Consider the following 23,891-nt stretch of genomic DNA (forward strand, 5'->3'; position numbering starts at 1 on the left):
TCATTGGCTAGATCTTTGGCGCACTGAAATCTACACTTTGCCGCTTCCGTCGTTTATTTCTCAAGCTTCGCTATTATGCAAATGGAATGTCTTCATCGTTAGGGTATACAGCGCGTCTCTTCAAATATTGCAATCCTCACCCCACTGTCTTTAAGGCCTGCTGTCGTAAAGGTTTAAAACTACTTATGCTTCAAAGCATCTAGAGCTCCCAGGGCTCAAGCCTTCAAAGAGAAAAGACTCACTCTAAATGCGCAACACTGTAATTCGGCCAGTCTCTGCCGGAAGCTCTCCCCAATTTTTCCTTCACATACACGTCATGTACATCTCGCCCATCACGGGGCAGCATCACATTTTACAAACAGCTAGCTAAAGCCTTGATATCGCAAGGGACTCTCCATCTTCTCAGACTCAATTAACACTATTAACAAAGGCATCCCGAAGCATCGTGTCATTGAACTTGTTTGAACTCGGTCTACGGCTCAGACGCTCACGTCATACGGTTTTTACGGTGTCATAACCCCAGGAAAGGTCATCCAAACATGTTTGCTGCAATTGAAAACCCATGGGAACTCTCGCTGCATTGGAGCTCGACAGCATACCTGTTTGTCAGAAAATTAATAGCGAGCATAGTATATTTTCCTGGCACAGTTCATAAGGCTTCTAAGCCGCTAGAATGTCGAGTGCTTAAATTCTAGGGGCTCAGATGACCGTATTTTACTTGGTATATTCCATGTTAACGAGCTGATTCTTCTCTTTGACCGCCCATGTTCGCGTTGCTTCAAGCTTAGAGGGATCGAGGTCATAGTTTTGACATATGTAACAGACACCTGATGTTACCAATCACTGAACTTCGCCAGTACATCGATAGGTCAACAATATAATGACCATTTTCACTGACTTAATTAGCTGTAAATCTTGTGGAAAGCTAAGAGGGTTTTGATCTCTCGGGATAACTACTGCTTAGTCGTGCCACGTACGGGGGATGTACCGACTTGATTGAGCAGTTGACGGGATGCAACTCTTGTTGGCTATTCCTTGTCTTGCGGAAGTCCCAACCGGGGTTGCGTAGGCGCCGTCCCACAGGTTCGTTGCAACCTTGCAACTTTATACTTTTCAGCTCACCGTTTCATTAATAATGGATGGAATAGACTATTCGACTAGTGTATGAAATATGTGATTTGCATTGTCTTTACGTAAGCTGGTTTTCAACAGAACTCCGCGGGAAGTGAATAACATCGAAATGTTGATGAGTTTTAACAACTGTTAAATTTTATCAGTTGTTCCAGTCCCCTTGACCATGTCAACATGTTGTCTTCCGTTATCTTTACGTACAAAATCTTGTCATGTTCTTTTGAACAACCGTTTCCCTCACTGTTGCAACGTTCTGATACCATTAAATGCTGCCCAGGCAGCATAATCCGCGGGAATAGGATCCCACTGTCGATATTGACGCGAGCTGGAGAGCTGCAAAATGTCCATGGCCAAGAACCGTAGACGTGCCGATACAACCTTATCACGGCCCCGGCTCCCTGTTTCTCTCGCCCGGGTAGGGTCTGAGACACTGTGGACGCCCCGCTTCAACGCCTCCAGCCAAGCCAGGGTCGGCAACCGGACCATCTTCCCGCATCCTCCCCACCATGGTACGTCGGCGAGACGGCGAACCACCGAGCCGCGCGAAACATAAACATTCGCCCGTCCGCCTGCAGGGTTTCATACAGCGGACACTTTCCGTAGGAGGACCGGATATCTTCCCGACTCTGCATGCACAATACATTACGGTCGGTGTACGAATATTCGTACACCGGCATAAGAACACAACACAAGCCAGTCATGAGCAAGTTACAATAGTGATGCATGGCGTGCTGTCAAATGCCATTTTGAACTTTGTGCGACGCCCCATCCCCAGGCCACAGGACGTCTGCTGCAGGACGGCTCGCGTTGGGCTCGCATCGCGCCTCCGCAAAGACATAGTCAAACCTCGCGTTCGCGTCTGCTGCTCGGTTGCAGATCTCGCTATTCGGATTACCCGTTGCGGCCTTGTGCACCTTTGCGGCTTTTGCTACTCACTCACTGTGAGTAATCAGGTCTGACATTCAAAACGCGACGGCGTTTGCTTGCATAAGAATGTACCACTCGGGATATGTAGCTGCGCCTTATGTTGGACATATCAGAGATACATAGGGCGCTGTAATAATACGGTCAGCACTTGCGCTCGCGTATGTAATCAGCCCGTGTACTCTTTTTGGAACCATTCCAGAAGCAGTGTAGCGAGAAGAGGAGGAATGTCAACCCGAGCGCGCGCTCGTGGCGTCATCGGCATTTTCTGCAATTGAATTCGCCCGATGACCAAACAGAACGCCGACATTTCAAAGATGTCGGCGTTAGATGCGATTATTCAGCTCCGTGCGGCTCAACTCGAGGCCGCGTGCGTGGTGTCTCTCTCTGTCGTGATGGTAACACAAACGCAGATGGACAGTTCATATAAGGTCTCGCCGTTTTCGCCGAATGCCTCTTGCTGCATGTCTCCTAGAAATACGAGCAACTCGCATTGTCTCGGGAATTATCACGACCAACAGCACAATTCAAGCTTAAACCATCCAATCCAAATCTCCGTCTGAAATAGTAGCACCTGCACCCCCACACACGCGCCACTCACGCAATGACGAAGATCGAAGCTCCCCAGGCCGCGGGCCAAGCTCCGGTTGCTGGCGCCCTGCAAATCTCCAAGACCGATCTCATCAATGAGGGGGCCGCGAATGTATGTAATGCTGCTGCTGCTGCTGCTGCACAAGAGCTTCTGCCAAACGGTCGTTTTGCTCCACTAGCCTCGTTTACTGCTAACACCCCCCGGACCAAAGGTTCCGTACTTCACCCCGATCCAGCACCCGGCCGCCGGCACCGCCAGGGATCCCCAGCCCTCCGGCACGCTCTTCTCCCCGCTGACGCTGCGCGGGCTCACCCTGCACAACCGCATCTTCGTCTCGCCCATGTGCCAGTACTCCGCGGACGATGGGCACATGACGCCGTGGCACAAGACGCACCTGGGCGGCTATGCGGTGCGCGGCGCGGGCCTCGTCCTGACAGAGGTGCAGAGCGTCGTGCCCGAGGGCCGGATCTCTCCCGAGGATTTGGGGCTGTGGAGCGATTCACATGTCGAAGCCGCCAGGGAGGTCATTGACTTTGTGCACAGCCAGGGGGCCTTCATCGGCGCGCAGATTGGGCATGCGGGACGGAAGGCGAGCACTATCGCGCCGTGGGTGGACCGGAAGGCCGTCGCTAGCGAAAAGGTATGAGACAACGTCACGCGAGAGTGGGTGTTGTGATGAGACTGATGTTGGTGTAGGCACGGGGATGGCCTGAGACTGTCTATGCCCCGTCTGCAGAGGCATACTCCAATGCGACGTACGTGCCTAAGGAGATGACCCTCGAGGAGATTGAGACGTTCAAGACCAAGTGGGTTGAGGCCGTTAAGCGTGCCGTGAGAATCGGCTACGATGTAAGTCAAGTCCATGATGATTGCATCCAACACCATGTCTCGGACTAACCCGGCTCCCACACACAAAGACCATCGAGATCCACGCCGCCCACGGTTACCTCATCAATCAGTTCCTGTCCCCAGCCTCCAACCACAGGACCGACACATACGGCGGCAGCTTCGAGAACCGTATCCGTCTCATGGTCGAGTTAACCGAGCTGACCCGCGCCAACGTCCCCGAGGACTACCCTCTCCTTGTTCGGCTAGCGGCTACCGACTACTTGGAACACGATCCGTCGATCCCCCAATGGGAAATCACCCAAGCCACGAGGCTTGCCAAGATCCTCGCGGACAAGGGTGTTGATTTCCTCGATATCTCCGCCGGCGCGCTTGACGCGAGGATGAAGGTTGAGTTCGGACCCAAGTATCAGGCTCACTTGGCTGCGGCTGTCAAGAAGGCTGTTGAGGGAACCTCGACACTCGTTGGGTCTGTTGGTGGCATCTCAACCGGAAAGGAAGCCAGCGAGATTCTCGCCGACGGGCAAGCGGATGCTGTTCTTGTTGGCAGAGCATTCCTCAAGAACCCCAATTTGGTCTGGTCTTGGGCCGACGAGCTGAACATCGACATCTACGTCGCTAGTCAATGTGAGTTGAGCATGTCTCTGAGTTGCTTTGATTTCAACTAATTTTGAGTTCTCCAGATGGTTGGGCCTTTGGGAACTCCAGGACTCACCGGCCCAGTAAGCATTGACGAGCTGAAACTCAAGTCATCATTGGCTGTGCTGCCCTTTTCCTCCTCTTCTATTGGTCGTTCTTTTTCTAGTCGTAATAGACACGTTGTCAATGTTGCGCGATGGACTAGCACCGTCGCAACTCATAAGATAGCCCACATAGTAATAACCTCAACACCTAATCCCCTTTTTTGGTCCGCCCTGCCGTCGTTACATCTCTTCATCATCGTCGTCGTCCTCTTCCTCGTCGTCAGAATCCGCGTTTGTGGGATATTGTGACGGAACAGTGGCCTGAGGGGGTTGGCCCCAGGATGTAAAGCTCATAGGTTGCAGAACTGGTTGGGCCGCAAAGTAGCCCGGGCCACCCATGACGGCCGTGTGGGATGCACTCGGCTGCCCAAACATCCGTACGTCCCCTAGAATATCATCGACCGTCGCGTTCTCCAGTGATAGTGTTTCCTTTCCTTTTGCTGTACTTGTCGGCCCTAATGCGTCAAGCCTGTGCGTGTACCATGCTCCCTGGTGAGATCGTTGCTTGTGGTAGTGAATCGCCTCCTCACAGAGCTCCTCGATAACTCGCCAAGCAGCAAACTTCCGCATGCTAATGTCTTCGTTGTTGTGCCTCCGGAACACCACGTTGATTTGCCGCCAGGCTCGGTCCGTAATTGGATGATTTGATTGATCGCGCAGACCAATGAGTACATTGTAGATCAAACAGGGCGTTGTTGGCCATCGGTAAAGCCATCCCCAGTGGTTCTGCAGTGCGATGTTTTCTCCACGCTCCATCTCTTCTAGGATTTCGACACATTCCTGGTAGTACCTGAGAGGCAGCACAATGTTAGTAACCTAGATCTGAACATGAAGGAAAGGCTTTCGATCTTACTTCGCCCGATAATCGGGCTCCGGGCCAAACGTACGCTGTGCGTGAAGTTGATGGATCAGAAGTCTCATGCTCTTCATTGAGCCCTTGTAGTATGACAGCATGATCGCATGGCTCGGGTTTGCGGCAACGACATGACTCATGAACTTGGTCGTCAAGAAATTCTCCGTCTGCTCGACAATCCGGCCGAGCTCTTCTGGACTGGAACCGGTCCTCCTTCGTGCGATGGACTGCATGGTCTTCATCAAGCACTGACGCACCAGGACAAAGGACATATCTGTAATTCCCTCTTGGTCTGATGGGGCAGAACTGGGTTTGGCGAATCTAGTAGGAACCCACTGACTGTCGTTTGCGTTCGTTGCAGGCTGGGTATCGGAGATAAACGGCAGACCAGAATCAGCTCCTTCGAGGTTGTACACTGGATTGTCCAGGAGCTCGAAATGCCCCCATATCCGTCGCCGCATGTTTGTGACCCAAGGTGTGTATGTCGGATAATGACCTGGGTCGCGATGCAGCCCTATTCGAGTCCCAAAACGACCAGCCAAGCCAAGGAGAGAGACCGCAATTTCTCCATCACCAGTGATGAATTTCATTTGCTATACATGTCAGCATACATCCTTTCTCTTGCCGCAACAAGCCCTGAGATATCCAAAAGCAGTCGACCTACGATATGATAAAGCAAGGCGATGAATGCAAGTAGTTTCCTGCTGCGCAGAATATCTGCCCGCTCTAATGCGAGTTGTGAAGCCTCCTGCAGGTGCCGCAGAACGTCTTCTTTTGCCTTCCCAAGCTTTTCTTGAATCACCACTGCGGGTAACGCGGCTACAGTCAACGCTTGAGTAGTAAACATTGCCGCTTCTACGTCCACCGGAATTTTGCTGACACCAACTCGGAAATCCGTGATTTGCTGCCTCCAGTAAGCATTGTGGGACATCCGGATAAACGGCTCGACATGTGCAAAAAAGAGGTCGGTCAAGATGTCTTCTTTCTCGGGATCGAGGTGGAAATGGGACATATCCGGCAGTGCTGGGTTCCTACCAATTGGCCAAGCAGTAGGACTATCCGGATTCTTGCCGGTCTTGTCGGACTCGATACGGTAGAGATGGCGAGGTTCGTAGTTATACTCTTGGATGTTGAGCCAATAATTCGGTCCGAGATAGAAAGAGACGTTTTCGTCGTCAACCTGGATTCCGGGGTCGCCGGCCATGGACTCTTCGATGCTGTTGTACTCGCTGAAGCTTGATGGAGTTGTCGATAGCAGCGGAATCTTCGGAGGCCTTAACGGTTCACCGCGTGCAGCCATCCCCTTCAGCTCCTCAATCTCTCTCTCGAGACGGGCCACCCTCTCCTGGAGCCGCTGTTGGCTCTCGGGGGTGCCCTCTCGCGGAACATCGTAAGTGCAGGTTGCGGCCGTGCCGTTCTTACCGCAAGTTCCACATGGCAGTTGCCTGTCGCATTTCACTTTGCGGCGGCGGCACGTACTGCACGGCTTGTTGAACAGGATCTTACCAAATTCCGGTTGAGGGGCCAAGTTGTCCTTCGTGGAGGGCGTTGCCATGGTCGAGAGTTTGCCTCAAGCTTAAAAGCAGAAAAAGGCAGACAATCTGCTCCGACGAGCGGCTGACAAAACCCTCCAAGAGGTTGTTGGTAGGGCTGGCCGTCCGTTAGGGGGTGGGCTGCGGCCGGTGGAGAAAATTCGACGAAGAAGCAACCCTGATTTGGGAGAGATAATGCGGCGCCAGAGCCCTAGAAGACTCTTGTCTGGCGCCGCAGGCGGACTTCCTCTTCTGATCAATAGGGCTTTCTGGGCAGAAGATCCCCGCGGAAAGAGGTTGCAGACCGTGGACAACGGTGGACAACGGCAGGGCTCGATGACCGGCCAGAGTCTGCGGTGTCATGCCCGAAACACCACTGTAGGTGAACATGGAGAGCTCCACAATGGAATTATGCCCCTAAGACAGTGCGTGGCTGCCCGTCAGGAACTGCCGACCCCGTCAGTTGGAGGCAGGATCGGGCCGCCACGCGTGGTCACTGGTGGTATGAAGAAGGAAGAATGCGGTGTTGATGGGCAATGCCAGCTGAAAACACTCCACCCGAGTCTCGCAGCAGCCCAAGGAAAGGACACCACGTCTGGGCCACCGCCTTTCCTGCAGAAGTGCAAGTCCCAATGAGGGCGGCCGCGGCCAAGCTGGCGGATACTGGATGCGCCACCAGACCCTCCCCCTCAAGCAAGTGTGTGCTTGAGAAGCAGGATGCGTGCTTCTTGGATGACGGTGGGGTACGGCCGTTTGGGACTTGTGGCCTTGGAAAACACACACAGACAGCAGCGTAAGTGGTGGTGGTGTAGCCTGGCTGGGCCCTAGAGATCCTTGCAGTTCCCCTTCTCTCTTTCTCTTCCTCCCTGATTCCAGGCTCCGAGCCGGGGTAGGCACCTAGCGTTCGGACGAGATGTCGGGGAGAACGGAGTGATTCGTCATCAATGACTCGGACACAGCCAAGACGTTCGTCTGTATCGAGATTCGAATACGACTCTTCTGTGACGAACTGCGGCTGTTGGTGAAGGTCACCGTCACGGGGGTTAGGCGAGGCGAGGCGAGGCTCTTGGGCAGCACAGATCAATTCATCACAGACAGGAGAACAAAATCCGCGGTTGCCGGGCTTCGGCTCCAGGTCCGGTGTTCTATGCAAGAAGGGTCACCGTATGAGGAATACGGTACAGTGTGGTTAAACGGTGGAGATGGAACGCGCGTGAGAACTCTGAATGGGACGAGACGTCGGAGAATCCCGACCGGTGAGGTTGTGTTGTGTGGGCAAAGGGGGTGAGATCGGCAATTCAAGTCGCAACCGTTAAGCCAGAGCAGGTTTCCTTTCCCTGGTAGATGAAGTGACACAGAGATCTCAATTAGGAGGATTACATAATGTTTCTCGGCGAGGAACGCTTCGATAGCAAGCATGTTATTGGCTCGTATCCTTCAAGATGTGGCCTCATACGGTGATTAGCGCGGAACGGCATTGCATGTAGGTACTTGTTCCCGGGCACGCCTACCGGAGAAGCCCCGACGAGAAAAACAAAAGTCTTGGGGGCTGGGTACGACTAGGACTAGGTATTGTTGTCCGTATTCATCCGCGGTGTCGGTGCCTTGGCGCGATTATTGAGTTCGAACCTGCGTATGCACGAAAGCACGGGATGAGAGGAGGAGGCTGGAAACCGAGTGCTCTCGACGTGCATCAATCGCCACGATACTGCATCTCGCCGTGTCGCGCCGATTCGCCGGGGGCCTAGATCCAGGGTCTGGAACGCAACCAACCATGCTGGACTGGTCCAGGCGCGCAGCTTTTTAATGAAGCCGAGGTCCAAATAGGGCTATCAGCTCGTCCAGTAGGGCAACATTTCAGCTGGACCTTACCCCTGAGCCTTACACTTACGCGACCCCAGTTGGGAGAGAATGGGATTTTTTTTGCGCATGACGACCTTATCCGCCTTATCAGTATCTTCCCTCCTCCACGCCTTGCTTGCCCGCTTGCCTGGTAAACGGCACGGAGGGGCCGGGCCTCGAGTGGGGCTTCGGGACACAAGTGGAGCTCGGCCTTGCAGCCCGACTCCGAAACCGCGGTACGTACCTCAGCCCGAGCCTGCAGATGGACTGTGGACTTGTCAAAATGTCCAGGCGCGAAAGTGAATTTCACTCAAGGGAAGGTGCACCCCACACCCAGTGCACCTTCCATTCCACGCCCAGACCCTGCCCCACCTCCACCACTCAGGCACCTCACGGCGTGGGCGGGCCGGTTCATTCCAGATTCCGCGCTCCCCGCCGCGGCGGACCCGACCTGACGCGCCTTTGCACCGCCGCCAAACCTGAGCTCCGTCCCCGACATCATCGAGTCCGTTCCGTCACCCGCGACAGATCTCCCGCCAGAGACCATGGCCTTACCTCTGCCGTCGGGTCTCGTACCCGCCGAAGTTGCTTTCCTCTGCGAAATGGAACTGGTCACAATTGTGCCCCGCCAGCGCCTGGAAAGCATCGACCTGCTAAGCGTGAGCCCCTCCATTGTCCCCCCCGCGACGCGTCACGATCGATCCCTTTACTGACGTGTCACTCCGTCTTGCAGGGTGCAACACCAGCCCTACGACCTCCGGCACGCGCCGATCTGCCCATGTGGCTCGCCCTCCTCCTCAAGAAACAACGTCGAGCGAACATTGTCCCTCCGCCATGGCTCCATCCCCAGTCGCTTGCCAAGATCGTCCACCACGAAACCAAAATCGAGCCCGATGCCTTCTCGCCCCCTCCGCCACCGCCCGCCAGAGGCGACGCGCTAGGAAACGCCAGCCGATACGGCGAAGAGACGCTTTCCGCCCCGTTCCTACCTTCATGCACCGCCGATGCACCGCCAAACGCCCTGCCATACCACTGGTTCGAGCTCGCAGAGATGCTGCTAGCCCACGCGATCGACGATATACCCGCCCCCTCCGAAGTCAGGTCACTCCTCCGAGACCTCCAAGAAGTGCGATCCGCGAAGCTGAGAAAGAGCACGGAAGAGCTTTCCGAGGTTGCGGGTGTCATGAGTCTGCGCGGAGTGGGAGCGATGGAGCTGGCCGAGAGCCGTGGCTTCTTCCTGGGCGTCATAGAGGGCGTACGGAAGATTGGCGCGAGCGCTGAGGCTAGCAGACGCGAGGAGGAGGAAGAGCGTGGAGACGGTGTCGATTATGATGAAGACGAAGATATGCTATGATACCCGGCGTTGCATGCTCTCTTCGTCCGAGAGAGTCGGCGCCTTGCTTTTTGCAAAAGTCCGAACGGCCACGGCATATGTACGCCTGAGGGATGCGACCATCTACGCGCGCCTATAGTTCAGGTATGGAGCTAGTGTCTCTAAGGGTTACCCTCATGCTGACATCCTCTTCAGTTAGGCCTTCCGAAGCCTCCCAGCAATTGGCTGCCTGTTGCGGTCCCAGTCACGCTTCCTGCCCCAATTGCCGTTAACATATGTTATTGGTCGCAAAAGGGAACAGACCTACCGCCACATTATTTGGATCAAGTCGTCGCTCTGCGCGATAGAGGTTCAAATATGGTTTGAGGCTGTGTACATTCCCGTGCCCGAGCACTCGACATCGGACAAACTATATATAGGGCAACCACCAATGATACCAACGATTAGAGCCATGCTGAGGCAATGATTCGAAGCCCCTGAATATGTTCCATGTGACTTTGGCCTATCCTATGTCTACAGGCGGTGCATTGTCTACCCTGGCCCATACCTCCATCCTCTCCCAAGCCTGATTCGCTTCGTGGCTAGCTTCACCTCGAGCAAATCCACGCCACGAGACAGACTCTCCTCTTCATTACGGGCGCGATTCTCGTCGATGGGATTGCGCAAGGTTTCCCTCGCCAGCCTTTTTGCGAGTCGAAAAGAGTTCCGTAAATTCGTCTGGGACGAAAAAGGGGCTAAACACCTCACCCCACCCTCCGCAACACCTCCCCATAAAAATTACTTCAACCTTTACTGCGGATATATAGATACGACGTTGTTCTATTGAGCTAGCTCACGATATAAATATGAAAAGCTTAGTGAAAAAGACTTTTTGTGCTTCTTGATACCAGTAAGAAAACCCAACAGCTGTTTCAGTCATGCTGCATTGACATTATTTCTCAATGTCCCCAGAAACACAACGGCGGCGTGGGAGGTGTAGAAGCACAAAGTGACCATCAGCCCACCAATCGGCGATATCGACTGCCACCGATGAGAAAGCTCAAAAATATGCGGCCTTCTCATCGTTAGCAGAAAGTCCGCACAGTAGATAAGTGCGCAAGCCCAAAAGAACAGAAACTGTCTCCATCCTCGGGGCTTAGTCTTTGCGGGATATTCCCCTTCCATCCACAGGCCCAATCGAATGGTTGTTGCGCAAGCGCAAGGGTAGCTGATGAACAGATTGCAGACGAAGTTGAGGTCGCTTATCCAGAGATCGTACAGCGTCAGGCCTGGCTTGAAGTAATTGTTGAAGACGAACGACGCTGCAAAGGCCATCATCACCGCTGCTAGCAGCCCCAGAAACGGAAAGGCTGCGCAGACGGGCAGCCAGGAAGCGCACCTGTAATTTTCAAGATGCGGGATAGCCTGATGGAAAGCCTCGTCGGCGTCGTACGACCCCGCGTGAGAGTCGGCGACGTTCACTTTGGGCCTCGCATTCTTCGATGGTGTTTTCATACTCCCTTGTTCGAACGATGTGACGAGACTGGGAGCTACCGTCGTACCGGATATAGCGGCCTCATTGAACCCACTATCCGAATAGACTTCATGTTGCCGGAGCTGAGAGTCTGCAGAGTCCGGCTTGGTGATGTGATGGACAAAAGTGCCGAATATCGTGAAGACCGGGCCGAATAGGAGGATTACAGGCAGTATTTGCCCGAAGGTCCACTGATTCTCTGCCTCAGCTAGCGTGAGCTGATCTTCGTCGACGGCTGTCACGATGAGGCCAAGAAGCTCATTGCGGGTACCGAGAACCTTGATAGTCCCCCAGACCAGGATTACACAGAGCCAATAGACCTTGTTGTTGAGACCACTGTCAGCCAATTCGTCTCGATTACTCGGATATTCTGATTCACGAACCTCAAATAGGGATGAGCTGAAAAAGTCAGAGGTCAGTCTGACCATGAAAAACCCTGCCAGAGCAGGTTTCAAGATGAGTCCGATCTTGAGGAGTTTCCTGCGTTCCGACGATGCCGGCGTGTTTGCAAAGTCTGTCAAAAGTCTTCTTACGCGACGACTCGTCGGTTGTCTGACATTGAGCTTGAACGTCCTAGACAACGGGTGGAGCAACTTCATAGATCGGGTACCAAAGCCGAGAACAAGCAAGACCATAGAGTACACCATAGCCTGGTATGCGGGTGTACGTTCCAGCTGCATCTCTGGGAAGTCGCTTTGACTCAAGGTTTCCTTGAATCTCCAAAAGCCATATTTCAGGTCAAAGTAGCATACAGCTGGCGAGGAAAAGTTCCTGTTCCGCAGGCTGAAGAAGCCAGTGGGTACGATGCCCACTAAGAGAAGGATCAGGAGAAGGGACATAAGTGAGAATCGGAGATGCTTTGACCAGACGTAGGTGTTAAGATGAGTCCGCAGAACCTCTAGTCCAGAAAGGTGAGTGACAGTAGAAAACCACGCTAGGAAGACGGCTATTTGCCAGTGAATAGCGTCAAGACCACATCGCAAGAGGACAAATCCGCTAATAAGAATTCCGAGGCCCGTGACGACTTGTACATCACAGAGCATGATGATTGACTGTTCAATTTGTTAGTTATGAATGGCGACATGCTAAATTAGCGACCGCCTGTTTTTCCTGTCCTCAATAGAACAAGTACTTTTCCTGTGACTATACTCTAATCACTTTACTATCGTCGTCGTCATCGCTTCTATTGTTATCGTTATAGGCGTGCTCGTCCTCGTCCTCGTCCTCATCGTCGCTATTGCTACTATCGCTTTCGATAGGAGTAATCCAGCGCGCAGGAAATATAGCCGCGGAGACGCAGGAAAATCAGGCGGTCTCTTAAGTTATTGATGGCAGAATCAAACTGGGGCCGTTTACCTCATCAAATGCCATTCGAAGGCGTGCGCAGGTGTCATCCGTAAAGACCAACGGTCCCTTCCGTACCCACCTGAGGAACCGCTCATCAATCGGATTTGGCCGCCACAGCTCTCTGTTGATGTTCTCGTTCTTTGAGTTCCCGCTTTGAAAGGGGCAGTCCGTGGGGTCATATGCGAGGAAATAGTTGCCAATGGCCAAGAGCAGTACAAGATAGGCCGTTCCCATAAAGCCAATCAAAACCTCAAGGGCATTAGCACTTCAGACCATATACCTTAAGATTGCACAGTCTACCTACACCATTGCCCGAGATGTCAGGATATGCTTGAATTGAAGTCTCTGACAGGTTGTAGCAATTGATGACTGGGCAAAAGTCATTGGCTCCGTTGTCAGTCATGGTTGTCGCTTGGCATTATAAACTTTTCGCCGGCGGTACGTTAAGAATGGAAATACGACAAGTTTTGTTTAGTGGCCCAAGTTGGTAACGACTTGAAATGTGCGAGGATAGTAGTGAGGGCTTGCTTGATCAAGATATCGAAGGTTGGAAAGATGGCTTATGCCTCTTAAACACCCATTGCCAAGGAGTCGCATTGCGGCTGGCGTTGTCGCCTGCAGGGCAGCCTGCAGTCAGCATTGCCTGAGAGGGCTGAGCCAAGGGGTCTGTTTGCTAGACATTGTCTCGCAAACGGTGATGACTGGTAAGCTCGCTTAGCTGCGAATGACGACGGTCACTTGACGGAAAAGGCGAAAGAAAGTTCAAGCTCGATTGGAAGTTTTAGCTTTTGCTCCTGGATCTGCTGGGAACTGACTGATAGTTCGTCTAGGGAGGATTAGAACAGTGCTGGCGAATGCGATACCGTAGTTTTTTACTCAGATGCCCTCTGACAACAGTTATACGGTGAATCGCGCGGCGATCCCCAGTGAGTGAGGAATGTTTGCTCCATGTTCTCTCGCTTGCGTTGTTGTGCCACGATCCTACATCATGCCCCTTGCTAGGCATCCTGGCATCCTCTCGGTCAGTCCGTCCATCACGCATCACGTCCGCAATATTGACGTACAATTGGTTCATCATCCAAAAATTCCACCTTCTCTTCTTCCAAATAATGATGTCATTTTAAAGTACGTTTTTTGGTCTTGTCTCCATGCATCAGCGACCGAAGAATTCGAGATTATCCTCCCAAGTGGTATCGGAATCGTACAAGTTCGTGCGCTGTTCATAAATCCAAACTCCAAGCGCCAGCCCGCGGAAACAGGTCATTTCAGAACAAACTCCTCAAGATCGACTCCCCCAAAAAGTTCAAAATCGAAATACCCGGATAATCCATCACTTATGCCGCTGCAAAACCGGCGTCATCCCAACGACCTTCAAGGCCTCAAGTCATGCAGATGACCCGCCGGATGGATCCCCACCTCCCGAAGCGCTGGCTCCACTGTCGGGCGCGTTGCTGCTCGCACCCGCATCGCTTGGCCCCCCGGCCTCAGCACCAGAGAAGGCGCCAGCGACGGTCGCGTAGCCTAGTGTGCTGTCGAAATTGTAGTAGGAGCCAGCGTGCTCGCCGGAGAGGCGGGACGGGTCGCCGCTGTCGCTGGCTGCAGATTTCTTTGCGAGTTCTTCATCCGACTTTTGGTGTCTCGGTTCGAACTTGAGCTCCTCCTTGTCCCAGTCCTTGAAGACGGGGTCGTCCAGTGTGAGCGCTCTCGACCGACCCTCCCAAGTCTGACGTTGCTTCTTGGCTTTGAATGGGTTTCGCATCGTAAGTTGTGGTGGATCAAATCTCGTTCGATTTGCGATCTCGGTGTAGATGGTTTCGCAGAGTGCTGACGGTGTGTTGTCTCGTCGCTGTGATGAAGGCACTTTCTTCCGCCTTCTCAAAGATTCGTGAGAGAAGGAGGAAAACTAAACAAAAGTGAAACGGCGCCGTTGGATTAATATGTGCTAACCGCCAGCCTGAAGCATGAACAGCTGATATCAGCTAGCCGGGGGTGGCTGAGCAATTTTGACAGCGCCGTGCCGCAAACTTTCAGGGTCCAACATGAGAAGATATGCCCCAATAACGCCATGAAGGTCAGCAAATGGCGCCCGATTGATAGCTGAGCCCACACCCACGTGCGCTTCGCATTGCGAAAGGTCCAATCAAGCACCGGAACCCCGGACAGTTCGTGATCGGTGCCTAGAGAGAGACGATAAGCCAGCCGGGGTCTCACTGGTCACGCGTAGAGCTAACGAAGGGTATCCCTGCTTCAGCTAGGCGGAACTTGGCATAGCCCGGCCACTTTGGGGGAGGCAGCCCGCAGCCTTTGGGGAGGTTGGCGGGATGGTTTGATTGCGTCCATGCAGTCGAGATTCGGCTTGATTGTTGGAAATAAGACGAATTTCGTTGAGCAGGCCAACCCCATTACGGCATGATGCTCCTCACCGTTGATGAGTCTAATGATCCTTCACGATGCATCGGGGCTTCACGGTCTCGAATCAACACCCAAGAGCATGCAATCGTGACATTTTGTGATCATAATGTGTCGCTCTTGAGGAGAGTGATTGGATACCGTGCGAGTCATCAAGCCGGAGGCCGACCCAAACTGGGACCAATTTCTGTTCTTAACTCCGCTATCACAAAGTAAGCTTAAATGCGCTCCGACAACTTACCCAAGTGGAGGTCGCGAAGAGGCTTGGTCAGTGATGGGGTCTCATCACAACTGATCCACGTTTATTGTAACTCAAGATCCGGGGGAATGATCGAGATGAAACATGGCACGGATCTAATTGCAATACAGCGCCAAAATTAAGTGCTCCTTAGACTCAGAGAGCCCAGAGGCGGTGATTAGCTACGTATGCAATGGCATTCAAATGATGATTTGTAGAGAACCGCGATGTTCCAAAAGCCTTGGTTTAATTTGCTAAAGGAATGTAGAAATTGGCCGCGTCTGCAGTCGACTCCGTGAAAATTCCTTCGCGGATTCTGACCCGAGCCGGTTTTCGCCAATGGGAATCATCGCCATTGGTCGAGAGAAAGAAATTTTATGCTCAAACCACCGCCATGTCTACGCGGTGGAATATGTACGAAATCGCAATCGTCTGAAGGAACACTTTTAGTCTGCGCGAAGGACCGCAACGGACCAAGCAGGCATGACGAAGCTGAAGTTGTCGCCGGAAGACTCGATGCGCGAAATGACCGGAGGGGCGATGGGAGATCCGGCATGGCTGTTGGCACTATCAGGGTCGTCATTAGCCAGAACCGACAGCGTCGCAATGCCCTTTCCTGCAATCTTAATGTCCATTTGCTGCGGCTCAGCGGCGTAGTTGGCCAGCTTCACGATGTACGTCTCACCGGCGCTAACAGCGCTCCAGAAGACCGGGTCAAAGCCAGAACCAGAGGTGACCTCGTGGGTCACGTCGCCGGCGTTGTGTGCAAAGAGTTGTTGGACCCAGTAGCTGGACGTGTAAACGATGGCGTCAGGTGCCTGTTTGAATGGGATCAGGTTGGGCTGCACGTGTTTCCAAAAGTCAGCTTCGGCTCGCCGTTTTGTCTTCAACCAAGGGAGGACAAGAACTTACCGCCCATTGTTGGTGGTCCACAAGACTAAGCAAAGGCGCAAAAGCTACGCCGCGGATGAGGTCGCTGTTGCGCTCCAGTTCAAGCATGAAGACGGCCTCGGACACCGACCCGATCATGTCCGAATACTGCACGCTCCAGCGACCCATCTCTGCGATGATGTACTTGTTCCTGCGAGAAACATTGTCCCATTGGGCAAAGTTGACGATGTAGTTCTCAGGGATGTTGTACTCATGGTAGTCGATCCATGCGTCTTCGGGAAAAGGGTCAGGCAGGCAGTTGAAGCCGGTGGCAGACGCGATGAGCTGGAGGTCTGGATACTTGGGACGGATGGCATTGTAGAATGCGGCGAATCTCTCAGGATAGCTGCTGCAGCCAAAGTCATCCTCGTTGCCAATTTCGACCCACTTGACGGGCCATGGCTGCTCGCGTCCGTTCTTGGCTCGGAGGGCTCCCATAGGTGTCGAGGAATCGCCAAGGACGTACTTTTCAACATAACTGGTTAGAGAAAGTGGAACATTAGGCTTCATGTTTTGTAGTACGTACTTCAAGCTCTTGGAGAACTTCATCAACGAAAGGTTTCAGAGCTTCACCAGTGATGTGGGTCCCGTCGAGGGAGTACCCAGAGTAGACGTCAAGGAATGGCTCAAGGCGCATATCATCGCACCATTCAAAGTATTCATGAAGACCTGCGGTACATTAGCTATTTCTGAGTTGAACTTTGTGCGGCAGAAGCCATACATACCAAGGGCATCAGTGTTCGGGTATCCCCAGGCACCTGTGCTTTTTTTAGCTTGACATCCTGCTTGAAAGAGTTTCTGCTAATACCTTGGTGACCAGGACGCGAAGTTATGGCACCAATCGTCTCATTCCACTTCCAGCGGTTCTCGACATTCGGCCCTTCCCTGATCCTAGTTAGACATCGCAGGCTTCCCGCAAGCATACGGGGTTCAGGGCATACAGGTTATTGCCGCCAGGAAATCTAAGGAACGATCCACCAATGTTGTTCACCGCTTCGGCCAGTGATGGTTTGAGTCCGTTGTAGCTAGATCATTGACCTTAGCCGCAGTTCTGTTTGAGTACGAACAAGGCATACCGATTGTGGAAGGTGGTAGGATAGAGCTGCGGAAGCGCAAACCAGAGTGAAGAGCCGGCGACAAGGCCCGCATCAAAGGTCATCCTGTACTCTATGTCCGTCAACGACGAGAAAGTAGTCGGCTCACGTTGGTGAAACTCGGTGAACTTGTCGGTGGTGGAGTCGACGTAGAAAGTAACGTTCGCGAAAACCTCCTTGGTGGAAACACTCTGCAAAATCCAGTTCATCTGGCCTTGATAGTTGCCACGAATGAAGATGTTGTGCGAGTGAGGGCTGCCATCAACCGGAATGCCCCAGTAACCCTCATTGGCGAACCCAACCTGCCCTGTGGCGCCAGCTTCGATACTGACTTTGAGTGTGTTGGGAAGAGCGTCAGAGAGGGGAATTGAAGAATCGACTTCCAGTGTGGTTCCCGAGATTGCCGAATAAGCTGCTGATCCAGGATTGTCGCCTTGGAAGCCGTTATTGCGGATAAGCTGGCCATGAATACCGCCGTCGCCGGAGTAGTTGATGTCCTTGCCGTTCATGTCCATTAGTCTTGCAATGTTCAAGTCGCATCAGCCAGCATAGTACACACCTCGAACATGATGCTCCACATGGTAGAAGAAGTCTCATTGCCACGATCCTGTGATATCGTCAGACTGATGGCACCGCACTGGACTGGCGCGAGGACATCAAAAGCCCCGTCAAGGCTCTCGAAGACGTGAACAGGACCATGATGTCGGCAAATAATCAGAGAACAAGCTCTCGATCAAAGTGAAATTCCCATTGATTGTTGAAGCTACACAACATCTTCAGAATATTATAGGTATTTTATATATTTGAATCATAACCATCGTGGTGTAAGACCAAAGCCAATGACCAACAAGCGTTTGCCGTTCAAACGGTAGCCGACGATATATCCCATCGGCCGTCTTTGAGGAAACCGTTTATGAGGTGTGACTGACTCGAGTCGCATTTCTCGTCGTGGGACGGAGAATTTGGGGATTGGGCGGGTTGTCGCACGCTGTGCCACTCGGGTAACGCACCAATGGCGTGACACACCGAGGTCATTTCCGCGACGCCGATACTATCACCGAGATGTGGTATTGTGCGAGACTGGGCGTATCTGAGCGCATTGCATTTGGCGATCGCAATAAAAATAATGAACTTGGGTCTTTCGGCACATTGACGTCGGTGTACATTGTTGGGAATAAAGAGCAAGAGTTCACTCGGCATTTCAGCTAAGGGGTGGCCCAAGGAGTATGTGGCTCGCAATGCACCGAGGGCCAAGACTTTCAGGACCTTTCTTCCCTTCTAACTTTTCTTCTTCGCAGTTTGCCGCCTGGAGGCGCACCTTATTGACTGCCGTATGACTCTGACGGGGAAACATGTGGAGGGAGCGTAACCTCTATGGCTAACCCATGGGGTATATGAAGGGGATTTTTGAGCTTAGATGCTCAATCTCATAGTTCTCACGAGGCTACATTGTAACCGTAGTATGGCTCGACAACTAAAACGCTACGATCACCGAAAAGACGATGGACGCGCCCAGCCTTGTGATAAGATAGAACGAACATACGTACCTACGAAAACGCCTACAGTTCAAAGTGCCACTCATGCTATTCAGCCACCGCAATAGGGCACAAGGGACTGAAAATCCCCATCACGTTGAGTGATAAGCCTGAACTATAGTTCCATCGAAGTTTGGGGGTCACAAGACCGGTTCCTCGCTACAACCTTTCATCCATTGGCTTGAGATCTCACCGCCTTCGGGCTCTATAGCAGGCGACTTACTTGGATATGAAATCTCCTATTACTAATTCCTTGTATACTATATGTCTGTGCCGCCCAGCGATGGCTTGCCAAGGCCAAATCGTGACCGTTGTGCTTACACCCCGTCTGCTTTGGGACGGACTAGGCCCAAAAGGACCGTTCGTAACCCCACAAACATGTCGCGGACTGGATTTGGAGTGATTCAGCCTACGAACGGAATCGCGAGAGTTTCGCTTGTCTTCGCAGGTTTTTGAATGCATTCAACTGCCAGCGTGTTCGGGCAAAGGCTGTGCAGCGTTAAATGCGAGCCGCCGAATCGCTCGTGAGAACCATTAAAATGAGTAAAACAGTGATCTGGGATTTCACGATCAATCCTGCTTCTCTCGATTTACGACTCCTGGATAATCGTCATGACTTTGAGTATCCAATGGACACGATGGCTGATCCAGTTGGGACAGCCGCCGCAATGCCAAATCTGGGTCGAATCTGGTTGTATAAAGACTATCTGTTGAGCACAACGACTTGTAAGAATATCTCTATTACCATCGCATCGCATCGCATCGCATCTTACACTCGACTTGGGATTCTACAACACTATCAACTACCTCAAACTCTGCCTACCGACTTCAGAAGCTTTCAACATGCGCTTGTCACTCTGGTCTGCTGCGATTTTCGCTGGCTCTTGTCTGGCACAAGGTGATCTCGCTGGGCTTCTCGCTTCGCAAGACGATCTCAGCACGTTGCTTGAGCTAGTCGGTCTTGTTGATGGCCTTGCAGAAACGCTCGCATCGGCTTCCAACATAACCATCATAGCCCCGACCAATTCCGCTTTTGCCAACGTTCCACGGGATATTCCAGAGGGCGAGGCTATTGAGCTTCGCAACGACACTATCGCTATTGCAGCCTTGCTTGCGAACCATGTTTTCAAAGGAGTTTACCCATCCAGCGTGATCACCGAAGTCCCCACCTTTGCTCAGACATTGCTCAACGGCTCCTACATCACCGCTCGCCAACCTTTCTCCAACTTCACCGGAGGCGCCTACAACGGACTCGTCAAGAACGGAAAGGACGTGTGCATCCTGTCTGGGGAGCAAACCATCTCCACGGTCACTCAAGCTGTGTGTAACATCTTCATTTACATCTGCGCTCTTAAAGGCGCTAACATAACGCATAGGACATCAAACTTGGTGAAGGTATCACAATTCACAAGGTCGATACCGTGCTATCATTCGGAGCCCCATTCCAGCTCTTCACGTTCCGAGCAGGCTACCGCGCCATGAACGCTGCTCTTGAGGCAGCTCACCTCAACTTTGCTTTCGGCGAGACTGGAGCCAATGTTCAAGGCCTCAACATTTCCGACTACACAATCTTCGTCCCAACTGATGAAGCTTTCAAGTCAATCGGCTCTGTACTTGAAACAGCGGGCCTAGAGACACTTCAGCAGGTGCTTCAGTACCACATCATCCCAAACAACGTGATCTTTTCGCCGTCTCTTGGAAACGTAACAGTCCCGTCTCTTCAAGGTGCAAACCTCACTTTCACCGTGTTGCCGGACGGATCTGCCTGGGTGAACAACGCCAGAATCACGTTCCCCAACACCATTTTGTACAATGGCGTGGCTCATGTGATTGACAGGTTAGTTTACTCCAGTCAACAGCAGTTCTTCGCACGTTATGCTGACGTATTCTTAGTGTCTTGAGCCCTGGAAACTTTGATCGCGCGTCTCTGCAGCCGTTTAAGCCGGCTTCTGAGCGAGTCGCGTTCCCAAATGCCTCCGCAGTCTCGAGCCTGCCTTTCTCTAGTGTTTCTTTTGCGACGGACCTCATGGCTTACACAACGACTCCAATTTTGCTCCAGACTGTTGCTGCTGTCGCCACCCCTTCAGCTAATGCGACCGCTACGGCGAGCCAGCCTGTTCCGGTTGCAACTGGGGCTGCCAGCGGATTGATGCCTGGTGCAATTTTGGTCGTTTCTGTTGCTATGGGCCTTGCTGCACTACTCAGCTAAACTTGAGAAGGCAATCGAGCGTCGTCATCAGTGCAGTAGAATGTGCGAGACAGTCGGTTGGAAATTGATGCATTGGAGATGGAGGTAATTAGGACGTTTTGTGGAATGACTGGTTGGTTGGCATGCGAAGGAGATCTTGATGCTGTTTTTACCTTGATTATCTGTTCTGGTTTTCACACCTTCATTATGACTATTTTCATTATTATCTCAATTAAGATCGTTTCCTTCGGGATCCCTTTCCCTAATAGAGTGCTATCGTGTCATAATAAGTCTTACACAACGGCGGTGGTAACATAGGCGGCAACGAGAAGCGACGACGATGGCAGAACCAATTTCGGCGGCAGAATGGACCACGACGATATAAGCAACGACAATAGCAGAAGCGACAGATAACTACTTTGTAGCTTACATACTCAAATCTCCGCTCAGATAGCAAGACTCGTTGGTAGAAGTGGTATGTGATTCGGTCTATAGTCTAAAATCTATGTGGTATCATCGAATGCGCGTGCTCCGTCAAACTCTATGTACAAGTGAAGTGCAGTTTCTCACGCCGTATTATGCTATTTGGCCTAGTAATCGGCGTCGATGTACTCGGCGCAGATGAGGTCGCCCTTGAGGTCCATCACATCGGCAATAGTCTTGTTAGGGATAATGCCACCCATCCAGAGAACGTGGTTGAGGGTGGTTTCGTTGCCCGGGTCACCATCGTAGTCGGTGTATGCCTTGGACGGGTAGAGCCAGCGGTTCTGTGTCATGATGAACTCAGGAGGGATAATCTGGCCGCTCATGTCCGTCAGACGAGCAGTGAGGTTGGCCTCCTGCCACTTCTGCCAGAGGCGATCAAGGTTGGCGTGGTGCAAGAAGAAGACAGGGTCGCCAGGGCTGGCGTTTTGGTTCTCCATCTGAAAGAGCTAAAGTTAGTGACGTCGCTTTCATATAAAAGATTTGGAAAGAGACTTACGGTTCCGCCAGTAGCAAGGTGTCCACAGGAGTGAGGCGAGTCAACGTAGCAGAAGTTGGCCTCATTGTAGTTGTCCTTGGCGAAGCAGGTATCGACGTTGGTCTGGTTGGCGAACTCCCAGGCCGTCTGGTTCCATCTACGAGAAAGGCAGTACTCGTCGTAGTAGTCAACACCCCAGATCTGGTCCATGCGGAGAGTTGTGTTGGCAAAAGCACCATCGATGACGCAGTTGACGCCGTCAGTGGTGTTGACGCCGTTGGTACCGAAGCTGAACTCGTCGGATCCCCAAACAGAGGCATTCTCAATGGACCCGAGGACCTCAAGATCACGTTGCTCGTCCCAGTAGGGAAGAGCGCCCTTGTATCCACACTCGTTCTGGAGAAGAATCTCTTGCAGGCGAAGGAAAAGGCGGTGCCAGGGAAGGAAAGCACTGCGCACGTTAGTTGTATACTAATTGGACGTCGAACTGTGTGCCACATACCCGACTCCGTGGATGAAGTTCGATTGCTCGACGTGGCAAGACTGCAGCTCGTCCCATCGAGAGATAGCACCAGTGATACCGCTCTTGGCGGGGGACTCCATCAAGCACTTGACGGCCTGAAGGTAGTCGGACTTCTCATCATTGGTGAGAACGTGCCTATTGAGTGTCATGGTCAGCCCTACTAACAATACAACGCTGGTAAAGGTGGGTCTGATGTCACTCACCATGCCTTTCTCTGGTTAAGCGAAGTGCACGTAGAGTTAGAGTAGGTGCCGTTGCGAGCGAACGGTGATGCGCTAGCGAGCCCAAGGGCTGAAACGAAGCCGAAAAGAGTGGACGACCTCATGTTGATCAACGAAGGACGTGCAGATCTCAAACAGATCTGCAGAAGAGTTCGGACGACAAGTGAAGAGGGAACGACCCGATGGACTGGTTGACGTTCCAGCAATTGCAACAGCGCGGCCCTACCAGGCTCACTTATACTACGACATCAACTCCGCCAAGACTCCAGGATTTCTTTTTCGTGGTCCAGATTCGGAGATCAATACAAAAACTGCCATGCCCCGAAACCCACTGACTACGCAAAGAATTGCGATGGACCTACGATAGGGAGCCGCGCAGCCCGCATGTTGCGCGGGACCTGTGGGAGTGCTCCATCGCGGAATATGGCGATGCTCGAGATAAAGATTGACCCGTGCGCCGATTCGTCTCAAGTTGCCCATTTTATGCGCGTTAGCCAGGGATCGGCAAGTTAAATTCCTTTCCGTGTTCGTCCCAAGAAATTCGCAGGGCTTGAATAAGCATGGAAGGTGACCGAAACCGAGTAGTAGTGGGGTTCAGATGGACCTCAGCCATCATTGAGCAAGGAAGAGACTTCTTGGCTCGACCTCCTGCCACATCTCCCACATACCGGTCCTCTGGGTCATGTCCGAGAGGGACTACCTTGGACCTGCATTTGAGCCACGTTTGTTGGCGTTTACTGATCGAATGGAGAATAAAACCGGAAAAGCCGGTCGGACAAAATTTGATGGTTTCGGCTCCCACATCGCTTCTGCTTTATTACGGGGCCAGCTTCTAGACCTGTGACATCTTGATCTGGGTGGCTCCGATGGAGACAGCCGCTCTTCTTGGTTCCGCATGTGGCGTTGGTGACGACGACAGCGAGTTCGCCTCGGTTATTCAACAATACGACTGGAAGCACAAATGCATTGCTGGGCATTTCATCTTGAAGCTCATTTTTGAAGAGCTTTCTTATCTGTCGAACTCCCTCTGACAGGGACCTTGCACCGCAGCCTAACCGCTCACACGAGCGTTAGCGACCAGTCCGCACGAGTCAGAGTAATTTCCAGTCAACTGTAACACGTCTGATACTCGACGT

The 23,891-nt window shown here is 52.5% G+C and overlaps 8 protein-coding genes across 8 annotated transcripts; 3 read left to right on the forward strand and 5 right to left on the reverse strand.

Annotated features, from left to right (window-relative positions):
• Positions 1–2,659: 2,659 nt before the first annotated feature.
• On the forward strand, positions 2,660–4,161 carry COL26b_012687 (uncharacterized protein; the record flags this gene model as incomplete). Its single annotated transcript, XM_053185326.1, has 4 exons — positions 2,660–2,758; positions 2,859–3,287; positions 3,344–3,496; positions 3,565–4,161. 4 exons carry the CDS (start codon positions 2,660–2,662, stop codon positions 4,159–4,161), a joined length of 1,278 nt encoding a protein of 425 aa, XP_053030725.1.
• A 255-nt stretch (positions 4,162–4,416) lies between these two features.
• On the reverse strand, positions 4,417–6,644 carry COL26b_012688 (uncharacterized protein; the record flags this gene model as incomplete). The annotated part of the gene is made up of 3 exons (XM_053185327.1): positions 4,417–5,026; positions 5,090–5,410; positions 5,920–6,644. 3 exons carry the CDS (start codon positions 6,642–6,644, stop codon positions 4,417–4,419), a joined length of 1,656 nt encoding a protein of 551 aa, XP_053030726.1.
• A 2,364-nt stretch (positions 6,645–9,008) lies between these two features.
• On the forward strand, positions 9,009–9,817 carry PSF2 (DNA replication protein psf2; the record flags this gene model as incomplete). The annotated part of the gene is made up of 2 exons (XM_053185328.1): positions 9,009–9,122; positions 9,197–9,817. The coding sequence occupies 2 exons, from the start codon at positions 9,009–9,011 to the stop codon at positions 9,815–9,817; spliced, it is 735 nt and encodes a 244-aa protein (XP_053030727.1).
• A 4,223-nt stretch (positions 9,818–14,040) lies between these two features.
• Positions 14,041–14,415, reverse strand: COL26b_012690 (uncharacterized protein; the record flags this gene model as incomplete). The annotated part of the gene is made up of 1 exon (XM_053185329.1): positions 14,041–14,415. The coding sequence occupies one exon, from the start codon at positions 14,413–14,415 to the stop codon at positions 14,041–14,043; it is 375 nt and encodes a 124-aa protein (XP_053030728.1).
• A 1,334-nt stretch (positions 14,416–15,749) lies between these two features.
• COL26b_012691 (uncharacterized protein) lies at positions 15,750–16,782 on the reverse strand (the record flags this gene model as incomplete). Its single annotated transcript, XM_053185330.1, has 3 exons — positions 15,750–16,145; positions 16,216–16,711; positions 16,760–16,782. The coding sequence occupies 3 exons, from the start codon at positions 16,780–16,782 to the stop codon at positions 15,750–15,752; spliced, it is 915 nt and encodes a 304-aa protein (XP_053030729.1).
• Positions 16,783–17,220: 438 nt separating this feature from the next.
• COL26b_012692 (uncharacterized protein) lies at positions 17,221–17,842 on the reverse strand (the record flags this gene model as incomplete). Its single annotated transcript, XM_053185331.1, has 2 exons — positions 17,221–17,284; positions 17,310–17,842. 2 exons carry the CDS (start codon positions 17,840–17,842, stop codon positions 17,221–17,223), a joined length of 597 nt encoding a protein of 198 aa, XP_053030730.1.
• A 1,863-nt stretch (positions 17,843–19,705) lies between these two features.
• Positions 19,706–21,071, forward strand: COL26b_012693 (uncharacterized protein; the record flags this gene model as incomplete). The annotated part of the gene is made up of 3 exons (XM_053185332.1): positions 19,706–20,182; positions 20,239–20,699; positions 20,756–21,071. The coding sequence occupies 3 exons, from the start codon at positions 19,706–19,708 to the stop codon at positions 21,069–21,071; spliced, it is 1,254 nt and encodes a 417-aa protein (XP_053030731.1).
• Positions 21,072–21,640: 569 nt separating this feature from the next.
• COL26b_012694 (uncharacterized protein) lies at positions 21,641–22,859 on the reverse strand (the record flags this gene model as incomplete). Its single annotated transcript, XM_053185333.1, has 4 exons — positions 21,641–21,973; positions 22,033–22,462; positions 22,514–22,669; positions 22,738–22,859. The coding sequence occupies 4 exons, from the start codon at positions 22,857–22,859 to the stop codon at positions 21,641–21,643; spliced, it is 1,041 nt and encodes a 346-aa protein (XP_053030732.1).
• Positions 22,860–23,891: the final 1,032 nt, after the last annotated feature.

Source organism: Colletotrichum chrysophilum (genome assembly GCF_026319265.1).
Source record: "Colletotrichum chrysophilum strain AFK26 chromosome Unknown scaffold_186, whole genome shotgun sequence".
Classification (NCBI taxonomy): Eukaryota; Fungi; Ascomycota; class Sordariomycetes; order Glomerellales; family Glomerellaceae; genus Colletotrichum; species Colletotrichum chrysophilum.